The 18,024-nt window shown below is 36.2% G+C and overlaps 2 protein-coding genes across 2 annotated transcripts; one reads left to right on the top strand and one right to left on the bottom strand.

Moving 5' to 3' along the window:
• Window positions 1–1,062: 1,062 nt before the first annotated feature.
• LOC123755405 (Translocase of outer membrane 40) lies at window positions 1,063–10,170 on the bottom strand. The gene is given in 7 exon segments (XM_045738025.2): window positions 1,063–2,584; window positions 3,105–3,284; window positions 4,220–4,457; window positions 7,348–7,495; window positions 7,997–8,084; window positions 8,087–8,110; window positions 9,893–10,170. Coding segments are annotated over 7 exon segments (987 nt in total). The 5' UTR covers window positions 10,062–10,170; the 3' UTR covers window positions 1,063–2,444.
• Window positions 10,171–12,645: 2,475 nt separating this feature from the next.
• Window positions 12,646–17,436, top strand: LOC123755406 (selenoprotein K). Its single transcript, XM_045738026.2, has 4 exons — window positions 12,646–12,808; window positions 14,344–14,428; window positions 15,324–15,401; window positions 15,713–17,436. Exons 1-4 carry the CDS (start codon window positions 12,790–12,792, stop codon window positions 15,795–15,797), a joined length of 267 nt encoding a protein of 88 aa, XP_045593982.1. The 5' UTR covers window positions 12,646–12,789; the 3' UTR covers window positions 15,798–17,436.
• The last annotated feature ends 588 nt before the right edge of the window (window positions 17,437–18,024 follow it).

The following is an 18,024-nucleotide window of genomic DNA, read 5'->3' as shown; positions in this document are numbered from 1 at the left end:
TGGCAGCAAGCGCACGCTCATTTAGAGACACCAATATGGCTGGGAACCCAGCAAAACTCAACTGTCTTAAATCTACTGGAGATAAACAGCCAATGTTGAATCTCGACGACCACTGGATGGACTGGATTAAAGGGCTCCAGAGCCATGAGGGTGCTGCAAGAGTCAACTACAACCACAAAGGAGGATTGACGGGGAGAAAGCAGGAGACAAAGAGCATAGAGAATAGCATAAAGTTCTGCCGTGAAGATGCTAGTCTCCGAAGGCAGGTGACAGATAGGTGTGGTCAGCAAAATTTCAAACAAATTTACCAGAAATCTTAGATTTTCAGATCTTGGGGAGGGGCATCAACCATAATGGAGGAGACACATCCAGATATGAGAGCTTAGACGGTACTATGGAAAGGAACCCTCACCACATAAGAATTCTTACAGAAGTCCAAAAATGACTATTTGCAATGTTTAGTACCACAACCAACAATTTGAAGCCTGGTTAGCGTTAAATGAGCCCGATCTTTCATCACTGTCAGACTCGGTGGCCAAGCCTATGTTTGGGAAGTAGTTTTGTTTACCATACATTGTTCTCAAAAGTTTTGTACCCAGAGCCATGGGATACCATCTACCAGGGCAGCAAAAGGCAGCCAAACTCTTGCCAGTATAGAACAAGGTGCATCCCACTTGGTGTCCCCTATTTAACATGGTTCCTACTGCATCATACATTCTCTTATGTCTCCTTGCCTCATGGGCAACCCCTCCAGCAGCACTCCATTGACCCGAACAGGATCCCTAGGCATTTCATTTTGCACGTACAAGCAGAGGGGGCCAAGGCAACTCCCCACCCATCACAATGCAAAACTAGAGGGGGGTGGGGGACACGCACAAGACAAAGTTATTTCTTATTGCCCAGTTCCTTTTCAATTTTGTTTAAAACTGATTACAAACTTGTATATGGGTCTCCAAACAAGTAATCAATTAAGTCCATCACTAGTAAACTGCCTACTCTCCAAGCCTATTTTGCACATCGAGCAAGCACTTATGATTTATGGGAATAAATAAAATACTAAACTGTTAAAAGAACCATCTGTTTTGTACATGGTAACAATTATCAAAACAATTCCAACAATCAGTTCTTTATATGCATGGCTATCTACATTGGGAGGTAATGCAAAATCATTTGTGTATAACATAGCATTATATATTCTCTACTTAATGTAGCCATAATATAGACCAGTACAATGTAGCAGCACATGGGAGCAAGCCTACAAAGCCTTTATCAAAATTATAATAGAATTAAAGTACTTAAAAGTATAAAGGCCTTCATTATTAAAATATTAAACAAATCCGAAAAGCATAACAATAAAAGGGATTTTAATTATATTAAACAATGTTAAAGAAAACAATCAGAAATGAGTTTTGTTACGATGAACTACAATGCACGTGCAATTGTAAAAAAAAAATTAAATAAAACTAGTTATAAAACTATTGTAGTCATAATTAATGATTGTTTACATTCATATCAAGTTCTACAAGACAAACTTGTCCGAGGCATGACGTTAATGACAGTATTAGATTTGCTTTTATAGACTTTAGAACAGCAACAAACTTAAATCAAACAACCTACAAGTAACTATGTTAGGCACCTGATAATTTGAGAAATGGCTCAACTCTCCCACATTCCATAAAGAAGCACCAGAATTAACTTCATTTGCAGTATTATTATTAAACTGATATCCACGAAACAAATTTTTTTTTAACTGTACAATTCCTAGGCGTGAAATTTACACAAGATAATAAATCGGCTGCAGTAACCTATGTGGCAAATCAACTTCTACGTACACAAGCTACTGTATACATGCTCAAAGATATAATAAAAATAAATAAATGTGAAAGCATGACTACCACATCTACTGTCTTTCTATGAAATGGTACACAAATGCTGTTGATACTGTATTAAAGCATTACCTATATTTATTAATTAAAAGAAAAAGTTAGCTATTTAACAGGACTTTGAACACAATAAAAAAATTAGTTTTGTTCAAAAGGAATGGCAACAGACTTTCCAAGTCATTATTATCCTGTTCGGGCACAATAATACTGCCACGAATAATACAGGATGAACAAGGGGAATATTAAATCCAACCCGCACTATTCTGCAGTAGGGGAAACTATTGTCCTTGAAATTAAATGGTTCATACTGTACTAGTGTATTATTCTAATAAGTACATGGTACTTGGTCACGGTAAAACTCCCCAGCAATGCACAGGAAAATTATGGCAATGGGCTTCCATATTTCTATGTACATTCAAATTCCTCTATACAATATTTATGAATGGTACTCATCACTTCATGAATCCTGCCAGGAGACCTCAACTTGCTCAATAACGCAGGAAAGCATTGTGGATGAATGACCATGTCAATCAGGATTCTATACAACACATTTTTCTTACATTAGCCTATTATAAAGCCACATCCAAGTTTAAACTGATTCTTAGGGTGGTTGAGCATTGCCGACAAAGCCAGTGTGAAGGGAAGTGGCATCAGCTTTTTCTCCATTACGGCCCCAACAGTCCAGTTGGAATCAAGAGTTCCTGTAAAAGTGTTAAGCACATGTCAAAATACAAGAAAAAATGCACAAAGATCTCATTATTGCTAACAAAAGCAATTACAGAACTATATTAAAGTTATATCCACACAGTTAAATCAAAGTGACTACATTTTTTTGTGAAGATACGAGAGCAATGTAGGTAGTTTTAAAAGAAAATTGAAAATAACACTATCCTATACATCGTCACCACTTAATACTTAGACAATGATCTCTTGTCACTTCATAGACTATATATAAAAATTTAAAAAAATATGAACAACAATACATGCATTAGTACTAAGAATCTACTAAAATGCACACCACCTAACTGTCAATTCTTGCAGTTACAGGCCACCAAAACTCACACCAAGTCACAAAAGGAATCAGTAAGTGATCCACCACCCTATCCTCTCTTCCTCCAATTACACCTTTACCCCATGCTACTGAAATGTTTCCTTATGTTAAGTAAAATTTACAAATTTGTTATCGAATTTCTAAATATTCTAAAAAATATAAATGTTTACCTCTAAATACAGTATTAGCTTTAGGAATTTCCAACTGATATGCCATAGAAGCAACCGACTCCTGCATTCGTAAACTTGTTTCCAACTCTACTCCAAACTGTAACTGTTCTGTTGCTTTTTGGTAGTAACATAGATGAATGCCCGCCCCACCAAGTGTCCCAGAGGCAGTAAAGTTGTCACCTGTTGGAAGTAATATTTTACTATTAGTAATGCACAAATAATACTGCCAACAATATAGTTCACAACACTATAAAACTATAATCTGCATTCTCCATATGGTTCAAGAATATTTAAAGCTTCAAAATACTGTATATAGTAAGGTGCTGAGCTGGACTTTAATGTACACTGAATTAGTCTTCCAAAATGTGTAAATTTGGCTTGACCAAGTGAATAATCTGGCTAATACTGTAAGGAGCACATGTCACTTTGCATGTACACTTATTTAATGTACATACAAATGCACACTTATTTAAAATGATGTATGGGTGTTTATTTCAGCCATTATTGTAAGGATTTGTGTAAGTTATTGCAAAGATTTTCAGACTCAAATCTGACAACTGTAATGATTTTTAAAACTGATAAATGTAGCTTCTAAATCTTGAGTATACCGGTATATAATTATAGATATTACATGTTATGCTATTATGATTTTAGGCAAATCATTTACTGTAAATACCTACAAACTAACAGAACTATAAATGTACAAATACAGTACTTATGAATAGACCATTGCAATTTGAATTGTTAAAAGTATATCATTCTACCAGAATACCTTTTCTGACTGCCATACATTTTCCAACCATATCTCATTCCTTGATAAATACTCAATACCTAACCATTAAAATCTTTATTTATCTCCATTGTTTTATTTAAAAATTTAAGGATATTTGCAATCTATGCTTTGATTGATTATTTTACTCAAGAGCTAATGCTTACCTTGTACTTTAACTCTTGAATGACTACCTGCCTTTGATTATCTTGAATACAGTATTTCTTCATGATTTCATTAGGTGCATGAGTGGAGAACAGTGGAAAGAGTAAAACAGGACAAAAGGAGCGAGTAGCCGCAGCACATCAAACAATTATGTAAACACACAACATACTCTATTACTCACCAGTATATCTGCCAGCAATGGAGTGTACTGCAATATGGCCCCCAGGAACCTGTGCCCCAAATTGATATGCTAGTTCTGTCCCTAAGGCCAGTTTTTTGGTGACCTGCTGTAAGTAGTGAGTGACAGCCACACCTGACCCATTAATCAAGTCAATATTGCCTAACGTCAAAGAGGCTGTACAGTCTGCACCACGCCAATCCATTGTTACTTGTGTTGCTTGCCATTTACTTTGCTGGATCTGAAAAAAAAAAATCATATTTAACCTATGGTTAGTTAACCTACACTTTCAAATTTCATAGTGAACAATTGCAACAACATCTATATAAAAAAGCAAGACCTCTTCCGTATTGCCTTCAACAACGCAAAACAGCTCTCCCAATTATGCGATATAGGATGCATACAAATCTACAGAATGCATACAAGTGTGTTTTGTTACTCAACACAATAAATTACTTCAGACTTAAGTAGCTCAAAAGTTAAAAATTGTCAAAACTAATGCAAACAAAACTAATAAGATTCATTATTCATTTGGGCTCCTTTATAGAAATATTACTAACTCTTAGACTACATAGAAATGGTCATACCCATCAATATATATAAAAAAAAAATCCAACAAATAATTTTTCGTTATAGAATTATTTACTTGTGTGCAGTAAGGAAAACATGAAAAGTGAATATATTTCATTTCACTGGGTGGAGGCGCTCTGCAAGGCTGTGTCTGGCACCTGTCAACGCCTTGTGCCTGACCCTGTTGACGCCTCATGTTTTATCCTTCCATTGTTTTATAACTTTTTTCTTTATTTACATTATCAGAGCTTTTATATCCATATTTGTATCACATATGTAAAACCCAGATAATAATTATTTATAATATGATAACTGCATTACCCTAGTAACATTCATGACAATAACCACATTTGTACCATGAAATAGCAGAATTTTTTCATGGGTCAAGGTAAACTATTACATCCACATAGACCTATTCTACCCATATTTGCATCATATGTAAAACCCAGACAATTTATCTTCATATGATAACCACATTACCCAGTGAATCAACAATTGATAACTGCTGTAAGAGTTAAAATTAAATAAAATTTCTTAATTGTTTAACCACTGCACTGCACATAGCACCTTAAGGGGCCTTTAGGTATAGGGAATGATTCAAAACTCCAATGGGGCTCATCTTCTACCTCAGGACTCCAGTAAACAAAACCCACATTGGAAAAATTTGTCAGCAGCCATATTGGCTGAAAAAGCCTCGGTACTGAGACAGCGACAAAGGCTAGCACATGCAACAGCATCTCACAGCACCACTTAGTAATGTTGAATAATAAGTAACTGCAATTATTTTGCACTGCTAGTGTCATAGATGATCATGACTGTGATAAAGACCACGTACAATGTTCAGATATCAGTGAACACAATGCTACCTGCTTGATGGGGTTCTGGGAGTTGTTCTACTCCCCAAGCACGACCCAAGGCCAGGCTTGACTTGTGAGAGCTTAGTCCACCAGGCTGTTGCTTGGAGCAGCCCGCAGGCCCACATACCCACCACACAGACCGGTTGGTCCAGCACTTGTTTTTAAAAAAATCTAGTTTTCTCTTGATGTCCACGGTTGTTCCGGCTATATTTCTTATATTCACTGGGAGGACGTTGAACAACCACGGACCTCTGATGTTTATACAGTGTTCTCTGACTGTGCACCTGATTGTGACTATGGCACCTCTGCTCTTCACTGGTTCTATTTTGCATTTTCTTCCATATTGTTCACTCCAGTACTTTGTTATTTTACTGAATAGATTTGGGACCTAGCCCTCCAGTATTTTCCACATGTATATTATTTGGTATCTCTCTCGTCTCCTTTCTAGCGAGTACATTTGGAGAGCCTTGAGACGATCTCAATAATTTAGGTGGTTTATCGCGTCTATGCGTGTAGTATATGTCCTCTGTATTCCCTCTATTTCAGCAATCTCTCCTGCTCTGGAGGGGGAAGCGAGTACCGAGCAGTACTCAAGACGGGACCAGCACAAGTAATTTGAAAAGTACAACCATTGTGATGGGATCCCTGGATTTGAAGGTTCTCATAATCCATCCTATCATTTTTCTGGCTGATGCAATATTTGCTTGGTTATGCTGCCTAAATGTTAGATTGTCGGGCATCATTAGTCCCAAATCCTTGACATGCTGTTTTCCTATGGGCAGATTCGATTGTTTTGTACCCCTGTAGTCACAGCATGAGACAGAGAGAGAGCGCACCTGGCCATTGTTTCCAGCACATAGGCATCATGAAACGACCTTATGCTTCTTCACAATATAACCTTGTGGAAATAAAAATCATATTCAGGCTTTCCTGGGGTGTCGGTAGACTCGAGCAGCTCTTGTATAAAGTACACTGTTTTGCACCTTTAATTTTGCCATTAACGTAACTGTCACACATTTATATTTCTTTTCCATTGTATTTTGTGTTCTCACCAAGTATCATAAGGGAATTGTTTAATTTGTTGTTAATCATTTTTGTTATATTAAATGTTTAAGTTTTTCATTCTTTTAGAATTTATCCCACAGCTCTCACACCATAAAGAGGTCAGAAGTAGTTTTATTTACTTTGTTTTACTTTTTTTTATTTAATGTAATTGGCATTCTGCCAGCCAGAATAGCCAGTACCGAAACAACATTCAAAGTCTGAACATACACGTATAGGCTTACTGTACTTGTAACATAGGCCTACATAAAACAAATTTCCTCAAATATAAAACTGCCTTGAATAGTAATTGCAAATTAGACTACCAAAATTAATCACATCAGAACACGTGTCAGGGTTTTTATACAACTATGCTTATTCTTTTTTCAGATAACTATGCCCACAACCCCAGAGATTGTTTTAAAATTAATTTGTATTTTGCCAACTAGGGACTATATTCCAAAACAAAAGAAAACCTGTTTCTCATCACCTAAATATTAAAAAACTCAAGCTCATACAGATATTAATCAGACATTAAGTAAAACAAAGAATAAAAAATATCAATAATAATAATGATATTTCTGGGGATTCCTTGTAAACGAAGCCAAGGTTTTCTTTCACCTACACAACCTCAAAATGATCACAAGGGAATAAGATACTTACTTGTGCTACAAATTTTCCTCTAATATTTGATGATACTTGATGTATGATATTAGCATTGAGATTACCAGAGGGATCTATGTCCCCTAACATAACTGGATATGCTTCTGATGGAGACAGCTGCTGAGTACCCACAAACGTTGCACCAAACCTAAAAAAATTGTTTAATTTACAATTTAAACTTTACTTCTAAACAAAACATAATAGTAATGCATAACAATCATTATATAAAGTTTTACCAAATGAAGAATCATAGGGCAAAAAAATTAAGCAGCCTTAAATATGAAAATAATTTATATTGCAACTGTCAGTTAGAAAAAAAATTTTACATTGCAAGTGTTAGTTAACTCCAGTCTTGTGATAATCTTTCAAGTCATGAGGTTCACAAGGACATGTCAACAGCCAGTTAAGAAGTTCAAAATTCAGCTGTATTGTAATTTTTTAAAAGCTTGTATAATTTTTAATATTGTTATGCTGTAAATCACTAAATGTTATCAAGTACTGAAATAGTGTGTCATCAAAGTATAACACTTGTCACTTGCAACTTGCAAGTGTTTCAAAATTAAAATCAAAATGCACAGTACAGCTCTAATCAATTTGATCATATCTACAAACAGTTCAGATATTCATGAAGGAACAAAAAATACTTTACCTGTAGCCAGGTGGCTGTAAGGTGGAGAAATTTATAGTATGTGAAACTTGAAAGTGGTTGCTCAGTCCTTTATTAAGCATAAATTTCCCCCCTCAAACATTACTGGGAATACATCTGCAAAGAAAAGTAAAATTAAAAAGACTTTGATGCCTCACAAGCATTTGCAGAAAAATAGTGTCAAAATATACAGCTACCAAATGGTATAGGCAGCCCTCGATCTACAAGAATAATAAATTTTTTGAAAATGTAGTACAGAGTTAACACATACCTGTAGATCAAAGTTAAGATTACATGTCTTTCAACCAAAAGTACCAGTTTGGTTCAGTGGCAGGGCATGACAGTTTCCTTAATGCTGAAGTCTCTATTCGCCAAACAGCAGATACATGCAAGTTAAGCAACTAGTGTGAATGCCATCATGAAAAAGATCCGTGTTAAAGACTTAATATTGCAGGTGAGAATTCACATTCTATATATTTTGCACATGTAATGGCAATGAACAAAATTTGTATTCCATCAAACTTAGTTTGATACTACAGCACTGTAGGTACTTTGCTTGGTGCCCCAACCTTACAAAACATGACTGATGATGAAATTATAGGTTTAGTTACAGACAATAAGCCAGAGAACCAAAATCAGGACGAGGAAGTGGAAAAGTATGAAAGGTAAAATGGAAAAAGTTCAGAAATATTTTGAAGGCATTCTTGACTTTATGATAAGAAGCAAGAATGAGTTTGGTACTTTGGATATGATGAATATACAGAACGTACATGCAGTTATTGCAAACAAGAACAAAATTATAAAAACCAAATTGTGTTATGACTACAATATAAATATGAGATTGGTTGATAAATGTGACATGATGGTGGGTACTGTAGAATGTGCAGAAAACTGTAAATTGGACCAGGAAAGTTTTTCACCTCGCAGACATAACTGTACTGAACCGTTTCAACATATACTTGGTGAAATCAGGTAAGAAACCACCAATTGCTAATTTTAGCCTTGCTGCTATCACAGTTACTTGTCAAATCTGGCCAGGAAGGGAAGGTTGTGACGAAAGTTTTCACACCAACAATGCCGGTATATAGTCTTTTTTTTTTTGAGACTGGGTGGCAAAAGTTTGATGACTTTGCAATACACAAACTTGGTTACACACTAGATACAGTAAGACTTGCAAAATGTATACGTGCATGCACTGTCTGCAAGCACACACACACACACAAGACAGAAGCAGTAAAAAAATCAGTACCTGTATGTACCTAGTGCACAGAACGCAAAGTTGCCATATGCACCATTGAGTGCTTCGATGATTATCATTCACTCATGAAGTATTTTGTAATAAAATGAATATTGATTCAGTAATATTGTGATAATCATTTTTAACAGACATTATGCACGCTCTACTGTGTACAAAATGCAAATTCTTTATTCACAATTGAGGACCCCAGGTTAGATTCCAAGATAGGACAGAAATGGTTGGGCACATATCCTCTCCTAATGTTTTATTCCCATAGCAGTAAATAGATACCCAGAGTTAGGCAATTGTTGCATTCACCATTTGTGCCTCAAAGGTCGAGCTGATAGCTCTAGGGCGCTGCCTTCCCAGCCGTCAGTTATGTAATGTAGACTCCTTTTTCCTTTATTACATCTTCTACATATCCCAGGTACCATCTCTCTAACACACTCACATCCCCAAGATGCAATCCACATACACTGACGGCTTCCTGTCCCCGACAACACGAAGGTAGTAAATTATAAAATAATCTACGTTATAAGGGTTCACAGTCAAGCCGGACTCATCATACTTTCTTCTCTCTCCAACTACGACTTGTATATTGTCTTGAGAGTAACCAAGAACAACAATAGACGAGAGCTGCCGATGACGGCACATGCTCTCACCTTTACATTTCTTGTGTAGGTCTTCCATAGTGCCTGGGTTATCGCTCGCACCCTCTCCATCCTCAGCCTTCTTGTCCTCGGGCGTCGGGGCGGCGAGGGTGGGCGGCGGTGGATGGGGCGGCGTGGGTGGTGCCGGCATCCCCGGCCCAGAAGCCTGAACATTACCCATGTGAGGTGGTGGTGAGCTTGGGGGGGCAAGGTGAGGAGGAGCGAGGCGGTGTGACGACCCTCACGCGGCGCTGCAGACGACTCAGCCGCCGCCGCCACCGTTGCCAGAGCCCAATGGCTGAAAGTAGCGAACTTGCCGTCTAAAAGTAGCATATTTGGAATTAAAGTAGCCCAATATTTTGTTGAGCGACTCATACGCTTTTCAGAATAATATATTTTAATTCGTAGATAAGCACTACCTGATTTAATGATTATATTAATATTATCACTGCATGTATAATAAAAAAGGTGCATTATTTGCTGCCTAATGTGTGGAATCCTTCCCCATCTTCACAATAAAAAATTATCAAGAAGATCTTCGTCTTTTTTTTATTAACAAACTTAGGTATACATAGCAATGTGCTGCTACTTTGTTCTATATGAAAGATTACACAGTGTAGATAAAAAAAACTAGCTATAAGTTCATCTACTATTCCCATCTCACAGGATGGTTAGTCGTACATGGAGTCAAAGGAGCAAATACCAGCCTCAATACAAAAACAAATCAGCTCTGACGAAGAACATAAAATGTAAGTCTGATCTATTAGCCCCCAATATCAAAATTTGGATATAGCTCAAGAATATCTTCCAATATTCCTGAGTGTATGAATTAATTACAGAGCTCAAAATACCTCGTACCATTTGGTCTGAAATCACTGCTAACAGGGCAATACAATTTTTATTTTTACAATACAATTTTATTTAGGTAAGGTACATACGTACAATAAATATTTACAAGGATTGTTTGACTTATAGGTAGAGCTAGTACATACAATGCCTAAAGCCACTATTACGCAAAGCGTTTCGGGCAATCGCAGATATAGTCTTGGAGAGCATGTCTTATCTCTTGTTCACATAGTTTACAATTGGAATGTTCACCATTGGGGGATTTATTACCTCCAGCCACCTGTCATAACTATCGATATCCCAGCCTAATTCTGGCAATTACAATGTCACATTGTTTAGTGATGTTTTATGCTGCCCGTACATATAATTCTTGGTTCTAAACATGTCACAGCTCTTTATATTCGCGCTTTCTGGCCTTTGAGTGTCAGTAACTGCTCCTCTGTCTTCCCTAATTTTCTGAAATATTGCGGCTTTTGCAGCAGAGATTGGAATGCCCATATCAACTCAATTTCAGGCTTATCACATGCAGTTTTAGCTGCCCTGGACAACACCTATGTAAGATGGTATCCATACAAATGAGACTCTGAAACTCTTGCTCTTTGCATTAATAATATTGTTTATAATGGATGTTACAACATTCCTAGTATCTATTTTGTATGTCGGGGTTTTAAGGGCCTGAAGAGCTGACTTTGAAACACAGAAAATTACTCCTCCACTGTTCTTCAGTGTGTTAGTGGAAAGTTGTAGTACAGCTAATTCTGCATGTGTGGAGCTAAGCCAGTTATTAGGTCTCACACTTGTGATCTGTGTACATATGTTGTCTTTGTATATTCTACAGGCTTCTGCAGTATGACCTGTTGACATTTGAAGACCCATCAGCATAAGCATATTGCTCGTGAGGCCGTAAGTTATTTATAAAGGAATCAATGGTTTCAAGTGTTGTTGCTTCTAGGAGTGTTAGGTTTTCCTTGCTCGTTTTGCTGATGGGAGTGTAAAACACTTGTATTTGCATCCACAACCTCATTCTTGTAAATTGCAGACATATTTAATCAATGACTTAAATAAAAAATAAAAAATAAAATGTTTATTTAGGTAAGGTACATACATACAATAAATTTTTACAAAGATTGGTTGACTTATAGGTAGAGCTAGTACATACAATGCCTAAAGCCACTATTACGCAAAGCGTTTCGGGCATGATAATTATATTTAATCTTATATTATATTAGATAGAATTATATTATATAGAACTTATATTATATAGAACTTATATTTAATCAGCTTGAGCTACACACACATTACATTATAAATACATAAATAATAAGTCATTGGCTTTCTTAACACTAGTAGCCCAAATTAGACCAACTTATTTTTAAATTAGCCCAAAAATTCGCAAATAGCGAGATTAATAATTTAGGAGCGCCGAACTCTTCAAAGTAGCCCAACTCACTACTCTTAGCCCAATCTGGCACCACTGCCGCCGCGCGCAACACCTCCACTCTCGCGAACCTCACGCCCATATGCCGCCCTCACTCTACACACGCCCTCGCTCTTACACTTCTTCAAAAACAAGACATCAAATATATAGTTAGGAAACAATTTTATTCTCTCTTACATCTTAAGAGCACAAAAGAATCGTCAATACCCAAATAAGCTTCTCCAAATCACAAATGTTTATGACAATTTAAAATACTGTAAACCCAATATTATTTCCTAATATTATTCTGCCTTACATAAATATAATTATATATATATATATACACATGCATCTATAATTCGTCGTAAAAATACCTTAAGAAACAATGACAAGTAAATTCTCAATATTAATATTTCGAAAACATACAATTTCTGACAGATTGACCAATCAAAACTCAGGAGGGATAAAAGCTGCAAAATGATTAGTGGAGAGCGGGAGGTGGGTAGGACAGCGGCAGCTCCCGCGGGTGTAAACATGACGTGGTGTTGGTGGCAGGTCAGGCCGCCCTGTCGTCCCACAGTCCTTCCTCACACTCCTACCTTACACGCCTCCCTCTTCTCTCCCTTCGTCATAACGGCTCAACAGAATGCCTTATATATCGTCAGGTTAGTATTCATTAGCCAACCCATGGTTTGGTGGCCACAGCTCGCCGGTAAACTGTATATTGGTGTCTTGCCTTGCCACGTCCATTAAGTGGAGCTTGGAATAAGGTCGACTATGGTATGAATATGGTAAGGGGTGTCGTTATGGTGTTGAAGCCGTGATCCTATAGTGATGAATACTTGCATGGGTATTGTCTGAGAGGTTTGCTCGTCATGAAAGAGAATGAGATTTTGCATAAATTAGAAGATCAACAGGTTGTTGATGTTGAAATCATGACGGAAGTTGATAAATGGTGTGTGGAGGAAATGCTCTCTTCATAAACTGACCATTGGATTAGCCGTGACACTCAGTGTTTGACAATAGGTTGTGAGAATTCGAGACATTTAATTTCCTCATCGCTTGTGTTGCTTCTACTTCCAATCATGTGGTCATGATTCATTAGCTTGCAATGTTTGCAACTACCTTCTAGTTTCTTCATAAAGAACAAGTTGGCTGCCCTCTTGCAATGTTTGGCATTATTTTCACAACTGTTAATGTCAATGAAATTGATCACAACCAAAATACAAGAAGTCCTTACATGATACTGTCACATAATCTCCCTGCTCCAACATCTATCCTCTGGTAAAGGGGTTGATTGGAGCATCACATTTACAGGATTATCAGAAAAGGCAAGAAATGTGAATGCAGTACGTACCATCGGCCACTTTCCACTGATTTAGTGCCTCGTCACGAAAGTGGCTATCCCACTTGCTTATGTAGTGTTCCCAGGTAGGCACGGCTATTGAGGGAGGATGAGCACCTGAGGGTAGACCATGCACTGCAGAGCATAAGACAGATCTGTCACAGACAATATGAACACTTTCATACCAGCTGTCAATCGTATAGTAGCCGTCTGCCTCACTGGTCTGCTCCTACTGTGCCTTCAGAGTGTACATCCACCACTCAAAGGATGTGATAAATGTTATTGATCATCTATATTCAGGTCAGACACCAGTAGTTGTCTTCGACCAACCCTTGGCCAAGCAGATTCAGTGGAAATGACATGACATTAGTTACAGGCAAGATGCAAGATAGGCTAGTGGTTGTGTTTGGTGTCTTCATGTTGAGATGAGTTAAATATTCTTGGCAAGTGATTGTAAGGGGTGTTAAGGGGTTCATGCATTAACATGAGCAGAGATTGCATTGCCTTTAGAATCCAGTTTGTTCTTGTGCATAGCCCACATCTTGGTCAAAAGACTGATTTTAAATATTATTTAACTTTACATTATTCAATTAACCCACATAGAACATTCACACCTTATTACTTTAATTCCAGAGTAACTGTCACCTCGGAGTAGCTTCGCAAGGTTACTGCCATTCCCATCCAGAGAAAAATTGCAATGCTTCATTATGCAGATCAGCTCATAGTACATTGATAGTTCAATGATGCTTCTATCATAAAAGGCACAATGTTTGCTATCGTGCCATTATTTTTAAATGTGATTAATAAATGTTTGAAAATTGTATGTGCTGCATAATTTTTTTTTCTTGTTCACAGATGGAACCATAGGAGGTGGGGGAGGATGGGGAATATCCACGGTCACTGACTTTTTCTGGGGATTCGTCAACTTTATAGTTTTATTGTAAGTTTTTTAAAGCTTGATATACAGTATAGTACAACATTGTCCTAATTTCATGCTTCACAAGTAAATTACCAGTACCCTGTACAGCACAGTGTCTGTTGTACTAAACAATGTAATTTTTGTTAAATCTTTGGTTTAGTCAACATGAAATCTTGGTGTTATTTGGATCCACTTTTGCAGTGAAATATTATTAACCAGGCAATATTTTACTGTTCTGAATGCCCTACTCAGTAAATTTCATGCCTCAAATAAATGTTCACTCACAAAAACTAATTTGTCTATCTTGAGTAACACGGTATTTTTTCCATTTTGACAAATTATTATAATTAAAATAATTTATTATATTATATATATGGAAGTGTACATACAGTGATGCATGAAAAGTGGAGAATTTGAAAGTAAAAGTTCAGTAATGCAAAACAGTTACTAATATGCAGAGCATTTCAGGCATAATGTAAAAATAATTAAGAGAATAATATACAAGTTAATGGTGTAATGCTGTACTTAAAAGTTAAATGAGAAAATTTTTAATTTATAAATATATAGAAACTTATTAAAAGTTCTTAAGTGATATTTAGACACTGCAGCTTTAGCAACAGTACTTAATGAGATTTATAATTGTAGATGAGATTTAACAAATGATATACTGTACAGTGCAATCCTAGTGATATATAGAACCTGTAATTGGTTGACCTCCCTTTTTTCTTTCTTTTTGCATTTAAAATATTTTCTTTCTTTTGGACAATCTTGATTATTGTGTAGGTTAGGGTTTGCATTCTAATTGGCATCTTTATTTATTATTATTTATTTATTTAATTTTTTATTTTTTTAATAGCTTGCATTGTCTAACTTTTAAACAATTTTGTATCTCTAAATAAGCATTTTGTTTTATCAGCTTTCGGACATTAATCAGCCCAGGCATAGATGGGGAGGGTGGATTTACAAGCAGTTACAATGCACGTGGTAGAGGACCGTAAGTACACTATATTTAATTTCTTTATCGCTTAGCATTAAGATTCTAAATGCATAAAGGATAACTTAGTTTTCATATATAATGCACACACATGGGATTGCAGTGCAACATTGTTGTTCCTTACTTCCTCATATCTACTTCTACTTGTATAACTGTTGGTTTTCACATTCATACCAGAGAATCATCTTTGACATACATAAGTAAAATACAATACTGTACCAGCATTATTATTATTTCTGGTGGAAAGTATTGTTTTCAGAGAGTTAATAGGTATTCCCAATAGGATCTAATTGTAGTTATTACTACCACAGACCACCTGGTCCTCCAAGAAGAAGAATGGGTCGGCTGCATGGTTCTGGAGGGCCAGATCCTCCTCCAATGGCTGGTGGTGGATGAGGGCGTTAATTCCTCTTGTCAGTGGCTGTATAAGCACTTAGCAGGGGAGTTGTATGTATCCATATAAGAGATGTGGCTGTCATGTGCTGTTAGGACTGACTAATATTACATGTAACAAGTAGCTTAGATAGACTTTTTTGGTGTTAAAACTAAAATTTCTACTCGTTGATAGATAAATGATTAAAACAAATATGCACTGTTCCTTTAATGAGTTTCTAAAAGCATATTACGGCCATTATATGACGTGTTGCCCAAGAAATCACTTATGTGGGTGGTCAATACTGAAGATACTGTTATGGGTACATGATACAATACAAAGTTTTTATAAAATGTTTTTGTATATAGTATATTCTATGAATGATGTATGAAGATATTTCAGATTAAATCGTATGTAATAAGTGTTAAAAGATTAATCATCCTATGTGATAAGATAATAAAGTTTTCTTTTTCAAGTAAAATTTGAGATTTAGAACCATGGTTGAAAATATATAATTAATATTTTTGGTCATTGAACAGTATAGTATATACTTACTGTTGAACATGTATCAACATTATAGTCAAAGATGAGGTACTATACCAAGTTTTGGTCTAACTTGAACAAAAAATGTGTAAAATGCACATATTAAATATTTATTTAACTTTGAAACGATCACAGATGAAACATTATCTATATAATGTCTTTGTGCTAGTTAAATCCTTAAGATTTTGTTGAATGTATTTCTGGGGTGTTAGGTGGTCCATGGAAATCAACCACAGCCATATTTTACTCACTTAAAATGTACATAAAAGTTTCTGAGAAATGGTGTCTTAAAATATTTTTGTTTTTAGTCTTTACCAACTATTTCACTAATTGGGCCAAGAAGTACATTGTGTTAATTTCTTGGTCGGCTGTACACTGAGGTACCTGTTGGATCATGGTGAGATTTGCAGTCGATGAGTCACAATAACATAACTGAAGTATGCTGACCAATCCACACACTAGAAAATGAAGTGACGACGACGTTTCGGTCCGTCCTGGACCTTTCTCAAGTCGATTGTAGTGAGGGAAGGAAATGACGGCAATAAATAGGCATTTGCCTTGCTCCTCGCCTCTCTCTTGCCTATTTATTGCCATCATCTCCTTCCCTCGCCACAATCGACTTGAGAATAGTCCAGGACGGACTGAAATGTTATCGTCCGTTCATTTTCTAATGTGTGGATTGGTTAACATGGAGAGATTTTTCTGTGAAAGTTAAAGTAATGGGCCAGTACTGTATTGTCCAAGAGTGTTCTTCCACCATGATAGGTTTAATCATTATGTGCATAAAGAATTGGAATTTTTTTTTGCATCGGTGAGGAGTTGGTTTGTGTTTTCATAATATAAACTATAGTGCACACTTCAATTTATTTTGCCATGACAATGTATTTGATGAGAATATCATATGGAACACTTGATTTAAGTTCTATATACAGTGTGTATAGTTTCACTATTAGCTGGTAGCAGTACCACAGAGGAGCAGTTACAGTAATAACTTTTGTCAGTATAGGTGATGAAATAACTGTTCAGGATAGTCATAGATCAGTTAATAAAAATGGGCAGTTAACATTTTCTTGAGCTAGTACGGTAGTCTCTTAAATTAAAATTGTTTTTGACCAAGGATCTTGCGTGTGTAATTAACTCCCTTTGCTCCCTCCCTAGGAACCTCTTCTATATTTCATAATTTATTCAGTATTTATACATGTCAAATCTTGAGTAGAAAAATGGTAAAGAATGAACACCATAGGAGTTTAAATATGTAAAGAAAATATTGTAACCAATCCACTTTCATTACTGTTAAATTATTCATTGTCTCGATTTAGTGTTATAAACAATTAATTAGTATTAAACAATTTTGTCTGGGTCTAGTCCATAATCAGATAACTCCGGAGTGCATGGAAGTGACAAGTGGAGGCTTTAGGGAGAAACTGGTAAGTTGTTGCTGATTTAGGGGCGATGACGATCAGTGGATCGGATGCGCTCCGGCTGCTCAATATCGGGAAATAGCAAAGAAGGATGGGGTTCCTATAGTCTCTTCAGGTCACAGACCCTACAATCTCCTCAGACCATATACTTTACAGTAGTTGTTTCATAATAATAATTATTATATTATTATTATTATTATTATTATTATTATTATTATTATTATTATTATTATTATTATTATTATTAAGACATTACCTTAAGACACATACACCCCCTCTTGAAGCC

Source organism: Procambarus clarkii, chromosome 20 (assembly GCF_040958095.1).
Source record: "Procambarus clarkii isolate CNS0578487 chromosome 20, FALCON_Pclarkii_2.0, whole genome shotgun sequence".
Taxonomy (NCBI): domain Eukaryota; kingdom Metazoa; phylum Arthropoda; class Malacostraca; order Decapoda; family Cambaridae; genus Procambarus; species Procambarus clarkii.
Note: the sequence above shows the minus strand (reverse complement) of the source record. Positions and strands in the feature narration are given on the sequence as shown.

Bases quoted from the DNA above. Each gene is read 5' to 3' on its own strand.
- LOC123755406 (XM_045738026.2), top strand. The intron at 14,429-15,323 runs GTAAGTTTTTTA...TTGTTTTATCAG, and splicing joins GTCAACTTTATAGTTTTATT to CTTTCGGACATTAATCAGCC. The intron at 15,402-15,712 runs GTAAGTACACTA...TTACTACCACAG, and splicing joins AATGCACGTGGTAGAGGACC to ACCACCTGGTCCTCCAAGAA.